Genomic DNA, 23734 nt, shown 5'->3' on the forward strand with positions numbered 1-23734 from the left:
TTTTTTTTCACTTTAATTTTTTTTCCACCTTTTTCATTGTAATAGCAACTGCAACTAAACTAAACTATACCCTATCAGACTCCCACTATTGTAGCTGCAATTTATCAGACGTTAGAGCAAGGTTCGTTTTAGGTTCGGTTCGTACGAATCAAAACTTCACGAAAGTTCGCCGGATCGAACTGAACCGAACTTTTCAAAAGTTCGCTCATCCCTAGTTATGCGTATTAAGGTGAATGATTTCATGTCGTTCCCAAAAGTGCTAGTTTGCAATTGTTAATCAATGGAAATAAAAAATATCTTCGTCTAATAGGACCCCAAGTGAGAAGTTGCTACTATAGCTATTAGAGAAAAACCATGCACCACAAGGCATCTCAACACCTTCCATACCACAAGCTCCTCAGCCTATAAGCTGTCACACTGGGAGAGATTTTCAGCATTTCCTACTACTGTGTTATCACTATGCTGACTGGATTATTACTGGAGAAACATACCCAGCAGTACCATTGCTTGAGATGACCACATGTGAGTGAACCCAGAACTTCTGTCAGCTAACACCTAAAGAGGATAGAGAATATTCTTGCTGGGGCCCTCAGCCCAAACCAGTAGACACTAGCATTGGGAAGGAGATTAACTGTACTTTATTGTGTATTATTGTCACCAGTTATTGCTGCGTTATAACCAGTGTTTGGGTACTTTTAGATGGCTCAATATGGATCAGTCTACTAAAGCAAATGAACCCCGATCAGAGAGATCGACGCTCATTTGCAGTGCCATTACACAGAAAACGTTCATATGGCCATATAAATACATTGCTATCGGCACACATCTCTAATTTACACAGTGATGTGCGACTGGTAAACAATGATTTATTGGCCTAGTCAAAAGATGCGCTCAGCCAAGGAATTAGCGTTTTCCCGCTACTCAGCTGATCGCTGACACTTTTACATGGGCATACGTATTGGCAGAATGAACCTTTCTAGCAATGCTCTTTGACGCCCCGTGTATTAGAGCCTTTAATTCTTAGGAGTGGAGCTCCCCCATACTCAGTACCATTGGGCCAGGGATTATTCGTTTCTAGGCCTGGGAGCAGACCCAGGTCATAGATATCTGATCTCTCTTCTCTGGTGGGGTAAAAGAAAAACACTGAAAATGTAATGGTTTGAAAAACAGATTTTATTGCATGTGCATGATACGGTAGAGAAAAAGGGTTTTTTTTTTTTTTTTGCCCTTTTAATAAATGCATTTACTTACTCACAAAAAAAACAAAGTGAATACATTTTGCTCTAGAGGGTTCTGTGTATTATTGGGATCTCATCACAAGGTTGGGACAACGGCACCATTGACTTTGCATTTATAGATTTCTCCATTCTGAGTGAGAAGCCACAGGTTTCCCTGATCATAGGATACATGTCTGAAACTGACACAGAAATCCAGACGAGTCCAAGAGGTTCCAATGGGATTGCTAGCCAAGATCCCTTCCCTGGAATAGAGAGGAGAGGCTACATGGATCCACAATGGTTATATACTAATGGTGATTACTATGGTATAACCCTATGTTGTGCCCAGCAATTAACTGTTTTTCCAGCCTGAATGATACAGCAAGGACTCCAAACATGCAGGGCCGGGACAAAGGGTAGACAGGGATAGGCGATGGCCTATGGTGCCATCTCCTGCTGAATTACTGGGGGCGCAGTTTTTACCTCTGCACCACCTGGCACCTCCGCACTCACATACCTCCGTGACCTCCGTGACAACCGCCCCCCCCCCGACGGACAATGTATTCCAAGTAAAAATCCCCCCCATCCAACCTCACCAGGCAGCATCCCTACCCCGCTCTGCCCCGCAGCTGCTGAAGGCTCCAGCCTCATGGCGGCAGGTACCTGCTCTTCTCCTCTCTTCTGCTTCTGAGCTAAGGATAAGCTTCTGACCAATGTCACATGACGTCTTGAGCCAAACAGGAGAGGGGAGAAGTGCAGGGACAACTGTAGTGACAGATGCCCCCCCTCCCTACAGAGACAGATGAGGAGAATGATCCTTCGATCAGAGACAGTGTCATTCTTCACTGCTACTGCTGTGTGGGTGAGTATATGTACAGTGTGTGTGTGTGTGTGTGTGCGCTAGTGGAGTGTGTGATCGTGTGTGTGTTAATGGAATGTGTGTGCTAATGGAGTGTGTGTGTGTGTATTACTGCTTATGTGTGGCTAAGGTAGAACTTCCAACTCCCATCATGCTCCTGTGTGGCTTTTGTATAACAACAATTCTCAGCATGCTCCTTTGTGGCTGTGGTAGAACAACAACTCTCTCAGCATGATCCTGTGTGGCTGTGGTAGAACAACAACTCTCTCAGCATGATCCTGTGTGGCTGTGGTAGAACTACAGATCCCATCATGCACCTGTGTGGCTTTGGTAGAACTATAACTCCCAGCATGTTCCTGTGTGGCTGAGGTAGAACTACAACTCCCAGCATGACCTTGTGTGGCTTTTGTATAACAACAATTCTCAGCATGCTTCTGTGTGGCTGTGGTAGAACAACAGATCCCATCATGCACCTGTGTGGCCTTGGTAGAACTATAACTCCCAGCATGTTCCTGTGTGGCTGAGGTAGAACTACAACTCCCAGCATGACCCTGTGTGGCTGTGGTAGAACTACAACTCCCAGCATGATCATGTGTGGCTGTGGTAGAACTGCAACTCCCACCATGCTGCTGTGTGGCTGTGGTAGAACTACAACTCCCAGCATGTTCCTGTGTGGCTGTGGTAGAACTACAACACCCAGCATAATCCTGTGTGGCTATGGTAGAACTACAACTCCCAGTATGATCCTGTGGCTGTGGTAGAACTACAGCACCCAGCATAATCCTGTGTGGCTATGGTAGAACTACAACTGCCAGTATGATCATGTGGCTGTGGTAGAACTACAGCTCCCAGAATGATCCTGTGTGGCTGTGGTAGAACTACAACTCCACCATCCTAAGCCACCCCTAATGTCCCTCTCCCAGATCAGAGACCTGATGAGCAGTATGATCCTCCACTCCACCTCCTCCTCATGGGCACAGACAGTGTCCTCCTCCAGCGGCATATAGTCCAGCCCTTTACTGCTCTGAGGGACAGTGAACCGACAAGCCTGTGTAAAAAGTTTGGGGACCCCTGCTAGACATTATGTGGGTGCAGCCAGGAGACTGTACCATATGTCGGGGCTGTATACTGTGGGGTTGTGTGGAGACTATACGCCATGGGGGCAGCCAGAAGGCTATACTGTATGTGGGGGCTATACACTGAGGACGGCGCCATTTGCCTTCTCTGCCTAGGGCACCAAAACTCCTTGTCCCGGCCCTGCATACACGTGTACGGACGAAATACTACAGACATGTTCTTTACCCTAACAGTTACTCCTTGTAGCCACCACTAGGGGAGCCCTGCATATAAAATTCTATTGCTCTAATAGCATGGGTCTCCAAACTGTGGCCCTCCAGCTGTTGCAAAACCACAATTCCCATCATGCCCGAAAAGCTAAAGCTTTGGATTTGGCTGTCCAGGCATGATGGGAAATGTAGTATTGCAACAGCTGGAGGGCCAGTTTGGAGACCCATAAATTTGTCAATTATATAAATCTATATGTAGAAAACTGCTGTTATTTATCAATAAATCAATACAGATCAGAGTTTTCCTATACAGATATGTTATGAAATTTTCACAACTGAATTGGATCACCAAAGCGAATAGTAAACATGTAGCGAAGCTGTCAGGGTGGGACCCATTCAGATTTTTGCTATGGTGCCCTATGATTTCTGTGTATGCCCCATAAATATTAAAAGGGTTATCCAGAACTGAAAAAACCTGGCTACTTTTTTTCCAAACGTGTCAGGTTGTGTGTGATATAGTCCATTTACTTCAATGAGTGGTGCTGTTTATGGAAGAAAGCGGCCATGTTTTTTTTATTTCAAATAACCCCTCATTCTAGAATTTATACAGGTTGGGAATGAACCTCATGTTTATATCTTGTCAATCACTGTGCCACTGAGCCCTTGTTCATAAACTATGTATGATAGTGATGTGTAATGTCTCCAAAGCTTTTACCTTTTATATGCATCTCCGTTGGAGTTCACACCATAGACAGAACCATCCGTGCCGACCTCTATCATGATCAATTTACCGTCTATCTGCTGCCACCGACTTCCCCTGCAGGAGGTGGGCTGCACACCATGGCGGTACCATATATCATTGTTGGAGTTGACACCCCAGCACCCATAAGGGCCACAGCTAAAGTACTTCAGACTCCCATCTAGTTGGTTATAGGACAAGACTGAAGATCTGGAAAGTGTTTGATCCTGGTTCAGGCAGTAAATACCGTCCCCTGAATTGACTCCAGATACAAATTTGTTTCCACCAGCGTCTATTTGTTTCAGAGCACCTATGGGAACAAAATTCAAGGTTAAATGAGCGGAAGATAGATAGATAGATAGATAGATAGATAGATAGATAGATAGATAGATAGATAGATAGATAGATAGATAGATACCCTACCAAGCTACCCATCTACTTTACTACCCAAACCACCCACGTACCCACTCTTATCCACCGACTTATCCACCAACCTAACTATAGGCCCTTTTACACATGTAATAGCTGAGGGGGAAAATGCTGATCCTTAGCTTATCACATCTTTTGAGCTGCACCAAAATATGTTACTATTATTAGAAATACAGTGGTGCCTTGGATGAGGAACATAGTTCGAACTGTGCTTGTTATGCGAATCCACACTTAAACCAAAGCAAATTTTCCCATAAGAAAACATTGAAAATTTTTTATTCTGAATAACATGTAAAACAGATAAAACAAACAATGAGAAACAGCAGAATATGTGATATCATAAGTTACTGTACAGTATAGAATCAGCATGAGGAGTATAATGCATAGTAAGTGCATAAACCTGAAAACAAAGCAGCAGTTTGTAAAAACAGAATAGAACTGCAGATTACTCTTAAACCAAGGTACCACTGTATATTTAATTTGCCACATGAACAAGGTGGTGATCGTTTATGTGGCCCAGAAACTCGATTAGTCGTGCCCTCTGAAGGCACTGCAAATGAGCACCATTCTCATTTACATTGCCTTTACACTGCACAATTAATCAAGCGGCCTGGCCACGCGAACAATTATTCTATAGCCATGAAAATTGACAGCACAGATGTGCATGTATCTATGCTGTCAGTTTTCAGATTACACAAGTGTGTACTTATGTCACAGCTGCGGCGGCGGCCCGCGCTCCGGGCCGCCGCCGCAACTCCTCTTCCCCGTGGGCAGCCGCCGGTGTCCCAGTGCCAGGACCCGGTGCTGCTGCTAGTTCGGCCCCTGGGGGCGCCTTACCTTCCTCCGCTCCTGTCTCTCATTGTGCCGGCCAGCGCGCGCGTACCCGCCTGGCTGTCTCAGATTTAAAGGGCCAGTCCGCCCCTAATTGGAAGTTACACTGAATCACTCCCTATAAATCCCAGCATGCCCTGTCCCTCGTGTTAGAGCCTCTACATGCGTTTGGCCCAGCTCCCTGTTGTTCCTGACCTCAGTCCTTGTTCCTTGTTCCTGTCCGCTGACTCGGTCCCTAGTCCCTGTCCGCGCCTTCCTAATTGTTCCTGAGTACTGTCTGCCACCTGCGAGCCACACCTGAGAGACAGCGGGAGATTAGGGAGGTAAATAAGTGGCTCAAGAGCTGGTGTAGGATAGAGGGGTTTGGGTTCATGGAGAACTGGGCCGACTTCTCGGTCGGTTACAGGCTGTACGGTAGGGACGGGCTGCATCTCAATGGGGAGGGTGCAGCCGTGCTGGGGGAGAAGATGGCTAAGAGGTTGGAGGAGTGTTTAAACTAGGGCCCGGGGGGGAGGGCAACAACAATATAGTGAGTAAAGACAGAGTAGATGGAGAGCTGGGCCTAGATTATGGAACTGGGGGTGGAGCGGCGGGAGGGGTTAGAACAGTCACTAGTGACAAGAGGAAAGGGAATATGGACAAATATATTAAATGTATGTATACTAATGCTCGAAGCCTCACTAATAAAGCTGAGGAATTAGAACTCATAATGGTTGAAGAGAAATATGATATAGTGGGGATAAGCGAGACATGGCTGGATGAGAGTTATGACTGGGCTGTTAATATCCTGGGTTATAGTCTATTCAGAAATGACCGTAAAAATAAGAAAGGGGGAGGGGTCTGTCTATATGTTAAATCATGCCTTAAGCCTATTCTGCGGGAGGATATATGTGATGATAATGTGGAGTCTCTTTGGGTAGAAATAAGGGGAGGGACGAAGAATAATAAAATTCTTATAGGAGTGAGTTATAAACCTCCAAGTATAGTGGAAAAATCAGAAAATCTTCTTATAAGACAAATAGATGCGGCAGCGAAGCAGGGGGAAGTCATTATTATGGGGGACTTTAACTACCCAAATATAAACTGGAAAGCAGAAACCTGCAGCTCCAGGAAGGGAAGCGTGTTTTTGGAAATAGTAAAAGATAATTACCTTTCCCAACTAGTAGAGGAACCAACAAGAGGGGGGGCCCTTCTGGACCTGATCTTAACCAATAGGCCCGACAGAATATCAAAAATAGAGGTGGGGGGTCACCTAGGTAATAGTGACCATAACATAGTAAGTTTTCAATTATCCTTCAATAAAATTATTAGTAGAGGGGCTACAAAAACATTAAATTTCAGGAAGGCTAATTTCCAAAAACTAAGAGAGGACCTTGGGAACATAGACCGGGACAATGCCTTCAGAAATAAAAGTACACAAGAGAAATGGGACATATTTAAGAGCATCCTGGGTAAATCGTGTGAACGACACATACCATATGGGAATAAACGTAGTAGAAATAAGAGAAATCCAATGTGGTTAACTTCAGCTGTAAGGGGTGCAATAAATGATAAGAAACAAGCATTCAGACAACTAAAACAAGAAGGTAGTGGGGAAGCATTGAGCAACTATAGACTGAAGAATAGAATGTGTAAAACGCAAATAAAAGAAGCAAAAATAGCAACAGAAAGAAGGATAGCCACAGAAAGTAAAACAAATCCCAAAATGTTCTTCACTTATATAAATAACAAAAGACTTAAAACCGAAAATGTTGGTCCCCTCAAAAATAATCTGGGTGTAATGGTGGAGGGGGAAGAGGAAAAGGCCAATCTACTAAATACATTCTTCTCTACGGTATTCACAGAGGAGAATCCCATAACAGACGACATGACTAGGGATAATGTTAATCCTCCCATAAATCTCACCTGCCTAACACAACAAGAAGTGGGGAAACGCCTTAAAAACATTAAAATCCATAAGTCACCGGGCCCAGAAGGTATCCATCCTAGAGTTTTGCAAGAATTAAATACTGTGTTGGACAGACCGTTATTCCTAATATTTAAAGATTCTATTACGACAGGGATTGTTCCACAGGACTGGCGCATAGCTAATGTGGTACCGATATTCAAGAAGGGGTCAAGGAGTGATCCTGGAAACTACAGGCCCGTAAGTCTAACATCTATAGTAGGTAAAGTATTTGAGGGGATTGTAAGAGATGCTATACTAGAGTATCTTAATGAAAATAATCTTATGACGCAGCACCAGCATGGATTTATGAGGGATCGGTCCTGTCAGACTAATCTGATCGGCTTCTATGAAGAGGTAAGTTATAGACTGGACCTGGGGGAGGCTGTGGATGTTGTGTATCTGGACTTTTCAAAGGCATTTGATACTGTGCCGTATGAAAGGTTGGTCTACAAAATGAGGATGCTGGGACTCGGGGAAAACGTATGCAAATGGGTAAGTAACTGGTTGTGTGATAGAAAACAGAGGGTGGTCATTGATGGAAAATATTCAGATTGGGTTTTAGTTACTAGTGGGGTACCACAGGGGTCAGTGTTGGGTCCACTTCTTTTTAATATTTTTATTAATGATCTTGTAGAGGGGCTACAGAGTAGAATCTCCATTTTTGCAGATGATACTAAACTGGGTAAAGTAATCAGTACAGAGGAGGATAATATCATATTACAGAGGGATTTGGAGAAGCTAGAGGCTTGGGCGGAGAAATGGCAAATGAAGTTTAATGTGGATAAATGTAAGGTTATGCATTTGGGCCATAGAAATAATAAGTACAGTTATGTGCTAAATAATAAAACACTGGGTAAAAGTACTTCCGAAAAGGACCTGGGGGTATTGGTGGACAGTAAACTCAACTTTAGTGATCAGTGCCAGGCAGCAGCTGCCAAGGCTAATAAAATAATGGGGTGCATCAAAAGAGGTATAGATGCTAAAGATGAGAACATAGTTTTGCCTCTTTATAAATCACTGGTCAGACCACATATGGAATACTGTGTACAGTTTTGGGCACCGGTATATAAGAAGGACATAGGTGAACTGGAGCGGGTGCAGAGGAGGGCAACAAAGGTCATTAAGGGAATGGGTGGGTTACAGTACCAAGACAGGTTATCAAGCTTGGGGTTATTTACGCTAGAAAAAAGACGTCTTAGGGGCGATCTGATCACAATGTACAAATATATGAATGGACAGTACAGAGATCTTTGTAGTGGTCTTTTTACTCCTAGGTCTGTAACAATGACAAGGGGGCATCCTCTACGTCTAGAGGAAAGAAGATTTCATCATCAGCATCGACGCGGGTTCTTTACTGTGCGAGTGGTAAGACTGTGGAACTCTCTGCCACATGATGTTGTCATGGCCGATTCATTAAATAAGTTCAAGGGAGGACTTGATACTTTTCTTGAACAATATAATATAACAAGTTATGGGCATTAGATTTCTGGTGATACGTTGATCCGGGTATTGTTCTGGTTGCCATTGCAGTCGGGGGGGGGGGGGGGGGGGGGGGGGGAGGGGGGGAGGGGGGGAGTTTCTCCATGTGGTGGGGCGGTTGTCTTCTGCCCCATAGGGGTTTTTCGCCTTCCTAGATCAACACAGTAGGATTCTCCTAGGTTGAACCTGATGGACTCTTGTCTTCTTTCAACCTTATTTACTATGTTACTATGTTACTATGTATGTTACGCCTACAGACCTCTGCCTGCACTTCTGCTCCTGCCACGCCTCGCCTGCCGTCACTAGCAACCAAGCCAGGGGTAGCGACCTGGGGGTCGCCTGCCGCAGCAAGTCCATCCCGCCTTGCGGCGGGCTCTGGTGAAAACCAGCGGCCCTTTAGACTCCGCTCCCTGGTGAGGTTAGTGCCATCGCTAGTGACAGTTCAGTGGATCCACGACTCCAGGCGTTACAACTTACCACCAGTGCTGCTGTGTGATCTGACACTGTCAGCTCCCCTCCTGCTCTCTGGCTGCTGCTGTAACTACAGGCTGTCATCCTGCCTCCTCCAAAATGACTGACAGCTGAGAAGGAGGTAGGGCAGCAGGCCTAAAGACACAGCCATGGCACAGGACAGAAGGTGATAGTCCAAGATCACAAAGCAGTGCTGAAAGTAAGTATGCACTGCTTGTGTGATCTAGAAACTGACAGTACAGATATATGCATATCTGCGCTGTCAGTTTCTCTTTGCTATCAGCTGTTTACACAGGGAGATGTGTGGCCGAAAGCGATAAATTTTAAAGCCCCCACTAAAGATGTGATCAATGTAAAATACCCTCAACACCTAATCTTTTTGTTCACTAAATATTGGACGTGACAGACAGATACTGTAAATAGATAGACTACGTAGATTAGATAGTAAACCCTTTGATACAGACATAGGCCGTGTTCACACATGGTATAACACTGGCTGTTCTGTGACCCGGCCGGGTCACAGAACGGCCTGTGCTACTGAAGATCATCCCAGCCGGTACTGTGTTACCGGCCAGATAATCTTCATTTCTGGTGAATTCGGATGCAGGCGCACCAGTGTGCGTCGGCATCCCAATTCCCCATTGCACACAATGGAGCGTGCAGACGGAGCCGAACGCTCCATTGAGTGAGCTGACACAATGCGGCCGGATAGAATTCCATTAATTGAAATACAGCGTATGTTTAGCATAAATTAAGGACGTTGTTGCAAATTGCAACAATGGCCGTGATTCATGCTAAGCATACGTTGTGTGAACATGGCCATATACTGCGTTCCGTGTATTACTGCACACCCACAATCTGCAGAATAGTTCATAATCTCTTAGAAATGTGTGAGAAACCTGTCTGTCTACTGAGTCACTCGGACACATACCATGACTGTGATAGACTGTGTTCACAAGCAGCTTTGCTATTGTAATATAATCAGACAGGAGAGGTTACAGAAAAGCAGCAGCTCATGTATGTTCAGCAGAGTCAATACTGTAAATACCAGAATAGTTCCATATAGCCGATCAATTACCCACAGCTACAGAAAAGAGTGTACAAAGGACAGGATGATTTGTGCCAGAAATATTCGGCATGCCTACAACAACTTTTTACCATCATGTTCATAAAATATTGACTGAAGGCGTTCTACACTTTGGATAATCCCTTTACGTTACAAAGGTCCCCAGGGTATAAGCAAAGTATAAGATGTCCTGCAAATGGATCGTCCAGTGATCAGCTGGAATCTGTGCTGGGAACTTGCAGCAAGTACTTAATTTTCATGCAGTGTCCCCGCAGGAAAAACTAAGTATTGCACAATTCACAATTAAATTATTGTAGTCTGTGTAATTCAGGGAGATGCCAAGTCCTTCAGGGTGCTCTTCAGCTGTTCTCTGATCTGAATAAAAGATGATGATCCTAAATATAGAAAGCTACTTGGTAGGACCCTGTAGAACTGTCCTGTGAAAATAGATATATATATATATTTTTTGGACCCTGCAGAATTTCACTTGGTTAGACAAGGAATGGGGAGACCACCTTGTTCCTTACATGCAGGCATAGAACAGCTAAAGTCTCTTTTCAGCATGATGACCCAAGAAAACAGCACCCTTTATCTCAGCTTACAGGACCAATTTAAAGTGTCACTCACATTATCATTTTCAAAATCTAAATCAACAGTAGATATGATATAAAGCAAGTTTGCAATTTATATTATTATTATTATTATTATTATTTTAACTCTCATGTTTTATAACAAAGCTATACTTACTTGTATGCAGGTCCAGTCTCCTGAAGGCAGCTTTTTAGTATTGTGCGTGTTAAAAAGAGACTAAATACAGGAAGTCCCGGCAATCTCCGCAATCACAGAGGAGACAGTCATTTGATTGATGGATACATTGAGCTGTGACACTCATGTTTAGTCGTCTTTAGTAGTGTTTAGTCTCTTTTCTCAACCAGCACAAGACTGAAAAGCTGCCTTCAGGAGACTGGACCTGGATACAAGTAAGTATAGCTTTGGTTTACAATATGATAACTAAAAATACATATTAACGTGAATTGCAAACATTCTTTATATCACATCTCCTGCTGATTTAGGCTCCTTCTGTCCTTGGCTCGAAAACTGCAGTGTGTGAAACTAACCTTAGATTTTTAAATATTATAACAAAAGTGACATAGTTGTGAAATAGGCAACAGTGGGTTTGTTTTTCTTACCATTAACAGCCACCCAGTTGCCATCTTGGAATTTGTAGATAGTATTCCCCCTGTTGACTCCCCAGACACCGGCTGGACCCACCGACACATGGATCAGCTTTCCAGGGAGCAGCTTCCAGTTTTGGTCCACCCATTGGTAGATGCTGTCATCATCATTCACACCATACACCTCATCGGCTCCTGCATCTATTTGCCTCAGTTTCCCAGGTATTACAGTGCACTGCAGATCTGTGAAAAGAAGACAGTCCAAGAATAACACAATAAACCTAAACATAAGCAACAGTCTGCAAGAAATAACAATGCATCAGGCGCAATTTTATTCCCTGTATTGACTTCATATATAGATAAAGGTTACCTGCAGCAGCTCCTGCGCACAGGAATAAGAGACCAAGGATCTGGATCATGGTGACTTCTTACTGTGATGACTGACAGGTTATGTACCTTTTATAAGCTGCCTGAACTCCTCCCTGTGTCACATAATGTGTATTACGGCAGGGGGTAAAGGTGACATTCTTCATCTTTATCAGAAGTATTGAATTTCTGTAGTTTGTTATATAGTACAGCTGAAGAGGGACAGCTCTATATGGTCAGAATTGCTGCATACCGAGAGATGGATTTGGAATTTGAAAACTGGTGGCTGAAGAAGTTAGATGCAGCTAAGTTCGGGGAAACATGGATAAAGCCATCAATGTTTTCCCAGACTCTCTAGGGCTGTATACAATTTTTTCAGCCTCGGTATTTAAATGCCGAATGATAGAACTCGAGCCAATCGTAGTCAGGTGGGCTTAAGGGATCTCGTAGTTGTACTGAGGGATAATGTAATGTGCCAGGTGGGTCAGGGATCCCTGATGAAGGCGATAGGCAATTCCGAAACACGTAGGATCAGTTTAGACCCTCACAGACTTCTGTAGTTCCAAACAGTAATGCCATCCTTCACCCATTAGGAACACATACCGGACGTTGTCAGCTAAAAGTAGCAATGCAGACAGCCAAGGCACGCTCCCAGTAACTATACTGTCATCTTCCAGATTCAAGATCTTTTAAAAAAAGAAAATAACATGCCATTCATCTGAAATATACTGTTGGTCGCAACGCAAGTAAGTGATGGTATTAAATCAACAGGACATTGATGTTTACAGCGCTTCCCTAACACACTACTTATCAGCTATATATTATATTTATATATTGATCCCTTTAGTCGGTCATCTTGATAGTGTCATTATTGAGGTACATGGTTCTTTGTGGCACTAAATGCTATAAATACTTATCTGAAGTGGTTGGAGAAGTTGCAGCATGCTGATGTGGCACGCCCATGCTCTTGACCGGTTACTTGCTAGGTGGTTCTGTGTGACGCCACTGCTGTAGTGGTTGGTCGGAGTACAGCTCAGCTGGTTGTTATACTGTCGTGATGCCAGTGCCAGTTGGGCACACATGTATGGAGGCACATATCCAAAATACCAGTGTGTATACATAACACCATAGGGATGATATGGCCCTCTCAATATAAACTGATAAATGAGGACACAAGATAGGACTGTGTGTAATAAGAATATTTATTTTATATATAAAGCCAGTGTTGGAGGGCTGCGCCGCAACCAGGTGAGTATGTGTAATTTTTTCCCCACACAAAACAGTATGTTTAGTGGGGGGCGGGTGGTGTTTGGGCCGGGGGAGAATGTTGTTTGGGGCTTGCCCTGAGACGGACCGGGGTGGCTAATGCCTATGGGGGGGATGTAGTACAGTGGGATAGCACATGGGGGGATTTACTGCATTGGGATAGCGGGGGGGGGGGGATGTTGTGCATTGGGATAGCAGGGGGGGATGTAGTGCATTGGGATAGCAGGGGGGGGGGATGTAGTACAGTGGGATAGCAGGGGGGATTTACTACCGTGGGACTACATGGGGTATTACTATAGTAAGACTGCATGAGGGGATTACTATAGTGGGACTGCATATGGGGGGATTACTATAGTGGAACTGCATATGGGGGATTACTATAGTGAGACTGCATATGGGGGATTACTATAGTGGGACTGCATATGGGGGATTACTATAGTGCAGGGGCGTAGCTAGGGGTTCAGCCTAGGGGGGGCGAGTGAGGCTGAGTGGGCCCCCAACCAACGTTACCCATAGGGAACCCCAGCAGGTGACAAGGATTTTTTTGAATAATAAAGGGAATATTCTTCTACATTTCTTATAGTGAATAAGGATACAGAGCCGTGTAAGAGGCTTCTACATCTGGAATATAGAACCACAAAAAAAGTAAAAGGGCTTAACATTAGAAAAATATAGCTGCCTTCTTCCACAGACAGCACCACTCTTGTCCTCAGTTTGATTCTCCTGGTGGCTGCAACCTGTGGGTGACAACCATCAGCCCTGAAGTTCCAGCAATACATCTGTCTACAGCGGCAGGTATCGGAGGATTGTACTACTGTACTACAACTCCCAGCATACCCTGAGGGCTGCAGACTGTCAACCTGGAGCCCCCCTTCCTCGACCAAGTGCATGCTACTGGTATATATATATGGTATTACCAATAATACCAGTATACAAGGGGGAAATATCGCCACAACCACTACCATCACCACCATATTGTTACTGACTAAATCCTCTATACTAAATCCAATAAAACACAGTACCAGATTACAAGTAACAAATAACACCACTACTTACTGACTAATACCAGCACATACCGACTAATACCAGCACATACCGACTAATACCAGCACATACCGACTAATACCACCACATACCGACTAATACCAGCACATACTGACTAACACCACTGCTGCAACTGAATAATCCACTGTACACAGAGCAATATCACCTCTTCAAGTCATTTAGCAGTAGCCCCAGCTCTACACAGGCTCTACACACCATATACATTACAGTGCAGATATATTTAGTGACTCACAGGTGACGTCTTCTCTGATCAGAGTTCTTCCCTTTTCATCTTCTTCTCCATCCGTCCTAGGCCGTTATGAGAACTTCTCCGAGCCACGAATCCACAGAATCTGCCAGACATACATATTAGGCTCCACACTCTGGCACCATCCTCATCTCTCTACACACTGCACATCTGTATTGGCTCCTTTACACCCTTGTTTAGTGGGTAGGCTGACTCTTATAGATGGCTCCCCCCTGTATTGCCCCCTTATAGATGCCCCCCCTGTATTACCCCCTTATAGATGGCTACCCCTGTATCCCCCCCCCTTATAGATGGCTCCCCTCCCCTGTATCCCCCCCTTATAGATGGCTTCCCTCCCCTGTATCCCCCCTTATAGATGGCTCCTCCTGTATTCCCCCCTTATAGATGGCTCCTCCTGTATTCCCCCCTTATAGATGGCTCCCCCCCCTGTATCCCCCCTTATAGATGGCTTCCCTCCCCTGTATTCCCCCCTTATAGATGGCTTCCCTCCCCTGTATTCCCCCTTATAGATGGCTCCCCCCCTGTATCCCCCCCTTATAGATGGCTCCCCCCCTGTATCCCCCCCCCTTATAGATGGCTTCCCTCCCCTGTATTCCCCCTTATAGATGGCTCCCCCCCTGTATCCCCCCCCTTATAGATGGCTCCTCCCCTGTATTCCCCCCCCTTATAGATGGCTCCCCTCCCCTGTATCCCTCCCTTATAGATGGCTCCCCCCCTGTATCCCCCCTTATAGATGGCTCCCCTCCCCTGTATCCCTCCCTTATAGATGGCTCCCCCCCTGTATCCCCCCTTATAGATGGCTTCCCTCCCCTGTATTCCCCCCTTATAGATGGCTCCCCCCCTGTATCCCCCCCCTTATAGATGGCTCCTCCCCTGTATCCCCCCCCTTATAGATGGCTCCCCCCCTGTATCCCCCCTTATAGATGGCTCCCCTCCCTGTATCCCTCCCTTATAGATGGCTCCCCCCTGTATCCCCCCTTATAGATGGCTTCCCTCCCCTGTATTCCCCCCTTGTAGATGGCTCCCCCCCTGTATCCCCCTTATAGTTTGCCCCCTGCACAGCAGATTAAAAAAAACAAACACACAACTCACCTAACAAGCGCTCCCCCGTCGCTGCTGTCCTCTCTTCTGCCCCCAGCTGATGCGTCCCTCCCTGGGGGATTCCCGGGCAGCGCACACATCCAGAAGCTGAGTGTGCGCCCAGGCCGGGACTTCCGGTACAGGAAGTCCCAGCGACGCGCACTAAGGTTCCTGATACGTGCGCTCCCTGGGAATCCCCCAGGGAGCGACGCATCAGACAGGGGCAAGATTGCCTCTTGCGGCCGCAAGCAAGACCGTGCTTGCGGTCGCAAGAGAGGCATAAAGGAGGGGGTGGGCTCGGCGGTTCGAGGGGCGTGTGCGGAGCGCAGCCTCTTGTGGCTGGAGGCATAACGCTGCCTCCGGCCACAAGAATGATTGACACAGCCCGGAGCCAATGGCTCCTGATGTTGTGTCAATCACATCCTGGCCCAGTCGGAACTGTATGCGCTCATTAGGAGTGCGAGCGCATACAGTTCCGGCCACTACTGACGTGTTAATGCTGTCTGCAAAAGCAATAGCTTTTGCAGACAGCATTAACTGTCTAAGACCTCAGTGGGCCCCTGTCTGAGTGGGCCCGGGGGCGACCGCCCCCCTTGCCCCCCACCAAATTTCGCTACTGCTATAGTGGGACTGCATAATGGGGGGATTACTATAGTGGAACTGCATATGGGGGATTACTATAGTGGGACTGCATAAGGGGAGGATTACTATAGCGGGACTGCATAAGGGGGGGATTACTATAGCGGGACTGCAAATGGGGGATTACTATAACAGGACTGCATATGGGGGATTACTATAACGGGACTGCATATGGGGGATTACTATAACGGGACTGCATATGGGGGATTACTATAGTGGGACTGCATATGGGGGATTACTATAGTGGGACTACTATAGCGGGACTACATATGGGAGATTACTATAGCGGGACTGCATATGGGGGGATTACTATATTGGAACTGCATATGGGGGATTACTATAGGGGGACTGCATAATGGAGGGATTACTATAGTGGAACTGCATATGGGGGATTACTATAGTGGGACTGCATATGGGGGATTACTATAGTGGGACTGCATAAGGGGGGGATTACTATAGCAGGACTGCATAAGGGGGGATTACTATAGCGGGACTGCATATGGGGGATTACTATAACGGGACTGCATATGGGGGATTACTATAACGGGACTGCATATGGGGGATTACTATAGCAGGACTGCATATGGGGGATTACTATAGTGGGACTGCATATAAGGGGGATTACTACAGTGGAATTTCCTTATATTTATACTACTGTATATCTACTATATGGAGGTACAATATGGAGGGCATATATTATATGGAGGCACAGAGGGGTCTATACTGTATAAGGCCAAAAAGAGGGTCTGTACTATATGGGGGCACAGAAAAGGCTTGTTTACCATATGGGGCACAAAGCGACTACTATTTGCAGGCCCATATGGGGCATAGCTGCTTATATAGGGGCATAGAGGGGGGCACTGATACAGTGTGGAGCAATACATGAGGACTTTGTATAGAGATGAGGATGATTGTGGAACAAGGAGCCTAAAATGGTTGTCTGGCAGATTCTGTGGATACAAGTCATGGCTGGAGAAGTCTTCATGATGATCGGAGCCAGATGGAGAAGAATTGACAAAACGAACAACTTTGACAATGAGAAACGTCACATGCAATTCTTACAGAGAAGACGCCTCCTGTGAGTCAGTGCACTGTAGTCAATTATAAGACTGCGGAGCCTCCTGTATACAGCTGTATATACCTCTATACCATCACTGCATTATAGTCACTTATAAGTCTGCAGAACCTGTGTACAGCTGGATCTACCTCTATACGGTGACTGCTTAGGGAGAATATTGCTCTTTTTATATAGTGGATATTATTCAGTGACACTATAGTGATATAATGGTTACTGTATGTTGAGGGTAGTGCCCTGCAGGGAGGGTAGGGCCCTGCAACCCCATTGTCACAGGACCAGACCCTAAAGGGCCCCCCCTGGTCTGGTCCTGTGACAATGGGGTTGCAGGGCCATTCCATGGCCCCCCTTCGCTGCTTGCACACGTTTTGCGGGGATTGTGGTCGCTTACCGGCACAGTGATGTTTTTTGGTTAGGGACTCATGTGTATCAGAAGACCTGCACGTGGTACATGAGGCAATATGGTTTGGCCAAATTATATACTAACTTCTGATGTTGGTTTTAAATGTAGCTGAATAAGCTTTTGTGTCAGCCATGGTTGCGATGTGCAGCCATTTCTGTCTTTTTGGCTTGTGCATATTTTATGTATTCTGTCCCTTTTTTCATTGTGGCTAGCACTCGTGCTTTGTAAGACCCATGTGATCCAAATTAGCAGGAAGCACCTGTGTACATAAGGGGAGGATCTCCTAGTATTCTCCCATTCTACCTGCACAGGAATGGAGAGAGGTAAGAGCTTGTTCACACTTGTGTTGCTTGGCGTCCACTTTTTCCGCCGGTGGCGCCTACGGGGTCCGGGAGGGCCATTTAGGGTCTGGTCTTGTGACAATGGGGTTGCCGGGCCATTCCGTTGCCCTCCTTCTCTGCTTGCACACGTTTTGCGGGGATTGTGGTCGCTGACCAGCACAGTGATGTTTTTTGGTTAGGGACTCATGTGTATCAGAAGACCTGCACGTGGTACATGAGGCAATATGGTTTGGCCAAATTATATACTAACTTCTGATGTTGGTTTTAAATGTAGCTGAATAAGCTTTTGTGTCAGCCATGGGTGTGATTTGCAGCCATTTCTGTCTTTTTGGCTTGTGCAAACCTTAACCAACTAGACACTGCAGGTATACAGGACTTCCCAAACTATACAGTACAGGTATACAGCCCCCCCCCCCAACTATACACTACTGGTATATAGGACCTCCCTCAACTACTGTGCACACGGGGGGGGGGGGGGGGGCGCAAAATTGAATCTTTGCCCTGGGTGCAGGAGAGCCTAGCCACACCTCTGAAGAAAGCGGCCATGTTTTTTCTCTTTTAATGAATTAATACCTGGTACAGGGCTGTAGATCCTAGCATACAGATGTTGGGGAGTTGTAAGTGACAGGACCTTTAGTCTAAGCCGCAGCACCGCTATGTATGAAAGACAGAGCAGGAATAAGCGAGGGCAGAAGGTGGAGCTGGGGGCCTGGTATGGACCTCATAGATTATCTCAAAGGGCACGTTCAGAACACATCCATTGTGGATTTGATGCTGCTCATTTAATCAGTTTAAAAAATATGTGAATATGCATCATAGAATCCACAGGGGATGACATTATATATCTTTACTTTTATGTGTTCACATATTTAAGAGAGTAGAGTGGGACATGGCTAACTGAAGCAGAATACACAACAGCATGTATAGTCACCGCTATCCATGATATCTGGGAGGATGTTGTATGTGGGCTGCTGGGGCTTGAGTGCCAAGGCTGATTTTAAGTCCCAGTCCGGCCATGTTACCAATCGCTAGCAATTGGCAGAAAGATAAGTCTCCAGTATACTATATACAAATGTACAATAAGACAGTACCAATGTTGTTTGTCTGTTCGTGTCTTGGTCAGATCAGTCTCGACTGTATGTCCAGTCACACATGTACAGATCGTCTCAGGCACAATCATGAAAGTAATAATAATAATAACAATAGTCACAATGACCCGTATCAGTCCAACACGTCAGTATTTGACCCCTGTCGGTCAAGACCTCGTATGAATCCAGTAAGTAAAACACATAACGGAAGTACTCCAAAGAAGGGCACACAATCTAGAGTCATATACAGCATGCTGCCAAAACATACCCATACCCATACCCAACGTGTTTCAGTCAAACTGTATCAATGACATAATCAGGGGTATTTAGGTGGTCAGTGTATGGGGGTGGGGGTCGGTTATTGGGTGTTGTCTGGAATCTTGGTCGGCTGAAGGAGCTTTATGTTACCTTAAGGGGGGGCGCCAAAAAAAGGTTTCGCACAGGGCGCCATTTACTTTCTTCCTAAAAGCAACTCTTATTCTAGCTATGCAGTGTTAAAGTACTTGAGAGAGGACAAGTCAGAGATCACCCCAACCCACACCGTGAACATCTCTTAAAGTGCAGGACAGTATCCTGAAACAAGAGGAACTGATCCGAATAGAGCAAAGTTGCTACAAGCCTATGTTCTCCATCTTGCAGCATGGGTGTAACCAGGAAATTTTTACCAACCTGCTCAACTCAGGTAACAAGGTCTTGGGCTTTTGTCAAACTAGGAGGACGGGTAACCAGACACTGTAGGGCAATAGGTGGTATCACGACAGAGGTCGAAACACGGGTACAAGTAGTCTTCTACTTTCAAGTATTTTTAAGTATTCTACTTCTTCTTTTTTTTACTTCTAAAAGTTCCAGTAGAGCACACTTCTACCCTGGATTGGGATTCTCGGGACAGACTCCTCTCTACTACTCTGAACTCTCAAGACAAGCTCTTCTCTGCTACTCTAAACTCACTTTACTTCTCAGCATGTGGGACACCTATTGCCCTACAATTTTTCAAAATTGTGACTTGGTTTAAGAGCATTGCTTTGGTTTAAGAGCTCCCTGTACTGGGTGGGAGGGGCATGGCCTGCATAGCGGGGTCTACAGCACTGTTCTCCGACCCAAGAAGTTTCCCTCCCCTTCCAAATCATAGCAGATCCACTTCAGGCTGGGGCTCACATCAGGGGACAGGACTATGGGGGTAATCTCTCCACAGCTGTAACCCCTCTCTCCCCGGACAGAGAGTGCCGCTATACTGTACCCACATCTGCCCTGCTCATTCCTTCATGCTCCCTGCAGTCTCTGTCAGCCCTTGTGTTTCCCATCCCCTCCTATACCGTACAGTAACTTATAATATCATATGTTCTGCTGTTCCAGATTGTTTGTTTCATTTGTTTTACATGTTATTCAGAATTTCTTTGTGAAAATTTGCTTTGGTTTAAGATTGGATTTGGATTACAAGCGTGGCCCCGGATCGAATTATGCTCGTAATCCAAGGCACCACTGTATTATTAAACACACATCCACAAATGGAGGCACAGATTTTCCATAGATCCAGCAAAACCTATGTAAAGTATATCACAAAAGATTTAGTTTAATTGGGCTATTATGACTCCGTCTCTGTGTCTGCTTTCCTATGGTAAGCTGCAGTGTGCTGACTCCTATACAATATAGAGGCACCAAAAACATTACTAAGGTTATTGTAGATTACGGGGTGTTAAACTCTCTCTCTCCAATCCCCCACCCGCTTACCTTAACGCCTCCATTATATTTGGTCATTTTTGACTGTACCACTTCAGGTTGGCAGAGGCTCTGGGGTGCCAAAACATATAAAACACCCCGAAAGGGACACCATTTAGAAAACTACACCCCTTCGAGGAATGTAACAAGGGGTGTGGTGAGCATTTGGACCCCACAGGTGTTTCACAAATTTTCAGAATAATGTGGCGTGAAAATGGAAAAATTTTATTTTTTACACTAAAACGTTCTAGCCTTCAATTTTTAATTTTTACAAGACGATAAAAGAAAAAAACCCAAACGTGTAGCGCAGTTTCTGCCAAGTACGGAAATACCCCACATGTGGACATAAAGGGCCAAGCGGGCGCAGGACGAGCCTCCAAAGGAATGGAGCGCCAATTGGCTTTTGGAAGCTGGATTTCACTGAAATGGATTTCAAGGGCCATGTCGTAATTACAAAGCCCCCATACAGCCAAAACAGTGGAAAACCCCCACAAATGACCCCATTCTGGAAACTTCACCCCTCAAGGAATCTAACAAGGGGTGCAGTGAGCATATGAACCCCACTGGTGACGGCCACAAATGTGGAACAATGTGACGTGAAAGTGAAAATTTTAACTTTTCTCACTTGCACGGCACAAATGTGCCCGAAATTAAGGGGTCCACATCCTCACTGCACCCCTTGAGGGCTTTAGTTTCCAGAATGGGGTCACTTGTGAGGGGTTTCCACAGTTTTGGCAGCATGCGGGCTTTGTAAATGCGACATGGCATTTATCATCCATTCTAGCCAAATCCAAAGCCTCCAAAATCCAAATGGCGCTCCTTCCCTTTGGAGGCTTGCCCTGCGCCCACATGGCGCTTTATGTCCACATGTGGGGTATTTACGGACCAACATTATAGTGTAAAAAATTCAATATTTCATTTTCACGCCACATTGTTCCACATTTGTGCCCGTCACCAGTGGGGTCCATATTCTCACTACACCCCTTATTAAATTCCTTGAGGGGTGTAGTTTCCATAATGGGGCCACTTGTGGGGGGTTTCAATTGTCTTGGCAACACAGGGGCCTTTTAAATGCAACGTTGTCCTCGAAATCCATTTCAGCCAAATCCAGCCTCCAAAAGCCAAATGGCGCTCCTTCCCTTTGGAGGCTCGTCTTGCGGCCACATTGCGCCCTAAGTCCACATGTGGGGTATTTCTGTACTCAGGGGAAATTGCTCTACACATTTTGTGTTCTTTTTTTTTATCTTTTAACCGTTTGTAAAAATAAAAAAATCAAGACAAGGTCAATGATTTAGTGTAAAAATTAAAAAAAATTACACTAAATGTTGGTGTAGCCTTGATTTTTTCCATTTTCACAAGGGGTTAAAAGAGAAGATAAACGCAAAATGTGTAGGGTAATTTCCCCTGAGTACGAAAATACCCCACATGTGGACACAATGTGCCATATGGGCACAGGTCAAGCCACCAAAGGGACAGAGCCCCATTTAGAGTCTGGAATGGAGGATGGAGGCCATGTCGCATTTACAAAGCCCCTGTGCTGCCATGAGAGTAGAAACCCCCCACAAGTGACCCCATTATGGAAACTACACCCCTCAAGGAATCTAACAAGGGGTGCAGTAAGCATATGGACCCCACTGGTGACAGGCACATATGTAGAACATGTGCTGTGAAAATATATTTTTTTTCATTTTCACAGCACAAATGTGCCCGTCACTAGGGGTCCATATCCCCGCTGCCCCCCTTGTTAGATTTCTGTAGTAGTTTCCAGAATGGGGTCACTTGTGGGGAGTTTCTGTTGTCCTGGCAGCACAGAAGCTTTGTCAATGCAACATGGCAAGCCTCTAGTGATAATGGGGGCCATGCCTATTTAGTTGGGGAAAACAATTTTTAATTTATTTGGGGGTGTTAGGCCAATTATTAGTTTATACAGTTGAAAAGGACAGGAGTCCATCAAATTCAACCTGTGTTGATCCAGAGGAAGGCAAAAAACCCTCATGAGGCAGACGACAGTAGCCTCATCACAGGGAAAAAATTCCTTTTCGACTCCATAATGGCGATCAAAATAATCCCTGGATCAACGTGACCCCTGAAATAGGAATAAGGGAATCAATTTAGAAAATTTAGAACTCGAATGATGTATGGTACGACTTCATGCAATCCTCTATGCAGAGGCCGGGGTGATCAGGACAGGTTTCACACTGAAAAATCCTCTGCACACTCTGCACTTCTTCTGGGATCTCCCGTTCTCCATTGTGGGGGATGTTACCTGGAAAATGTTGTCCTGGTGCGATACGGGGTCCTTCATATCCATAAGTGCTGGGTCCGCTCCATGGCTTCTAAATATTAAGGCTTTATTACTGCTTCTGATATTTTCAGATCATGCCACAAGCTACAGTAGCTTGGGCAGCGAGGGACCGGAAGAGGGGGTGCTGGTATAAAAGTTATCCAAGTACAGGTGGTGACCTTTATCCAGCAGTGGGAAGATCAGTTCCCAAAGAATCTTCCCATGAACTCCGAGGATAAGTGGGGCATTCTGGGGGTTGGATTTTGGTGTCCCTTCCAATCTAAATCTGCCTATGTGTACCCTGAGGCCCATGTGCAGCAGGAGCCCCCCAATTTTTTTCATTTCTGCTGCATCAACAGGGGTCCACGCATGGCGAGATGGGACGTGTCTGGGGGTCGGGGGGCGAGATGGGATGACGTGTCTGGTGAGCAGCAAGAGGGGTCCTCCTTGGACGCCTATGTGGATATTCATCATCACTGGATGATGATGATAATGATGATGAATGGAGGAAAAAAGGATCCCCCCATTCATCCTCACTTGCTGTTTTGGTGTCGGAGGCAATAAGAGCGTATGCCTCCTCTGCCAAAAACACCCTGTGGGCCATCTTTATCTGGGGATTAGTATATGGGGTATGTAAATGTGTAATGTAGTGTCGTGTAAAACT

General features: G+C 45.5%; 1 protein-coding gene across 1 annotated transcript; it reads right to left on the reverse strand.

The window, feature by feature from the left end:
* Positions 1-1251: 1251 nt before the first annotated feature.
* On the reverse strand, positions 1252-11922 carry LOC138769264 (fish-egg lectin-like). The gene is made up of 4 exons (XM_069947615.1): positions 11871-11922; positions 11516-11743; positions 4078-4411; positions 1252-1480 (listed from the first exon to the last, which is right to left on the reverse strand). The coding sequence occupies exons 1-4, from the start codon at positions 11917-11919 to the stop codon at positions 1315-1317; spliced, it is 777 nt and encodes a 258-aa protein (XP_069803716.1). The 5' UTR covers positions 11920-11922; the 3' UTR covers positions 1252-1314.
* Positions 11923-23734: the final 11812 nt, after the last annotated feature.

The sequence above is a fragment of the Dendropsophus ebraccatus genome, chromosome 12 (assembly GCF_027789765.1).
Source record: "Dendropsophus ebraccatus isolate aDenEbr1 chromosome 12, aDenEbr1.pat, whole genome shotgun sequence".
NCBI lineage: Eukaryota > Metazoa > Chordata > Amphibia > Anura > Hylidae > Dendropsophus > Dendropsophus ebraccatus.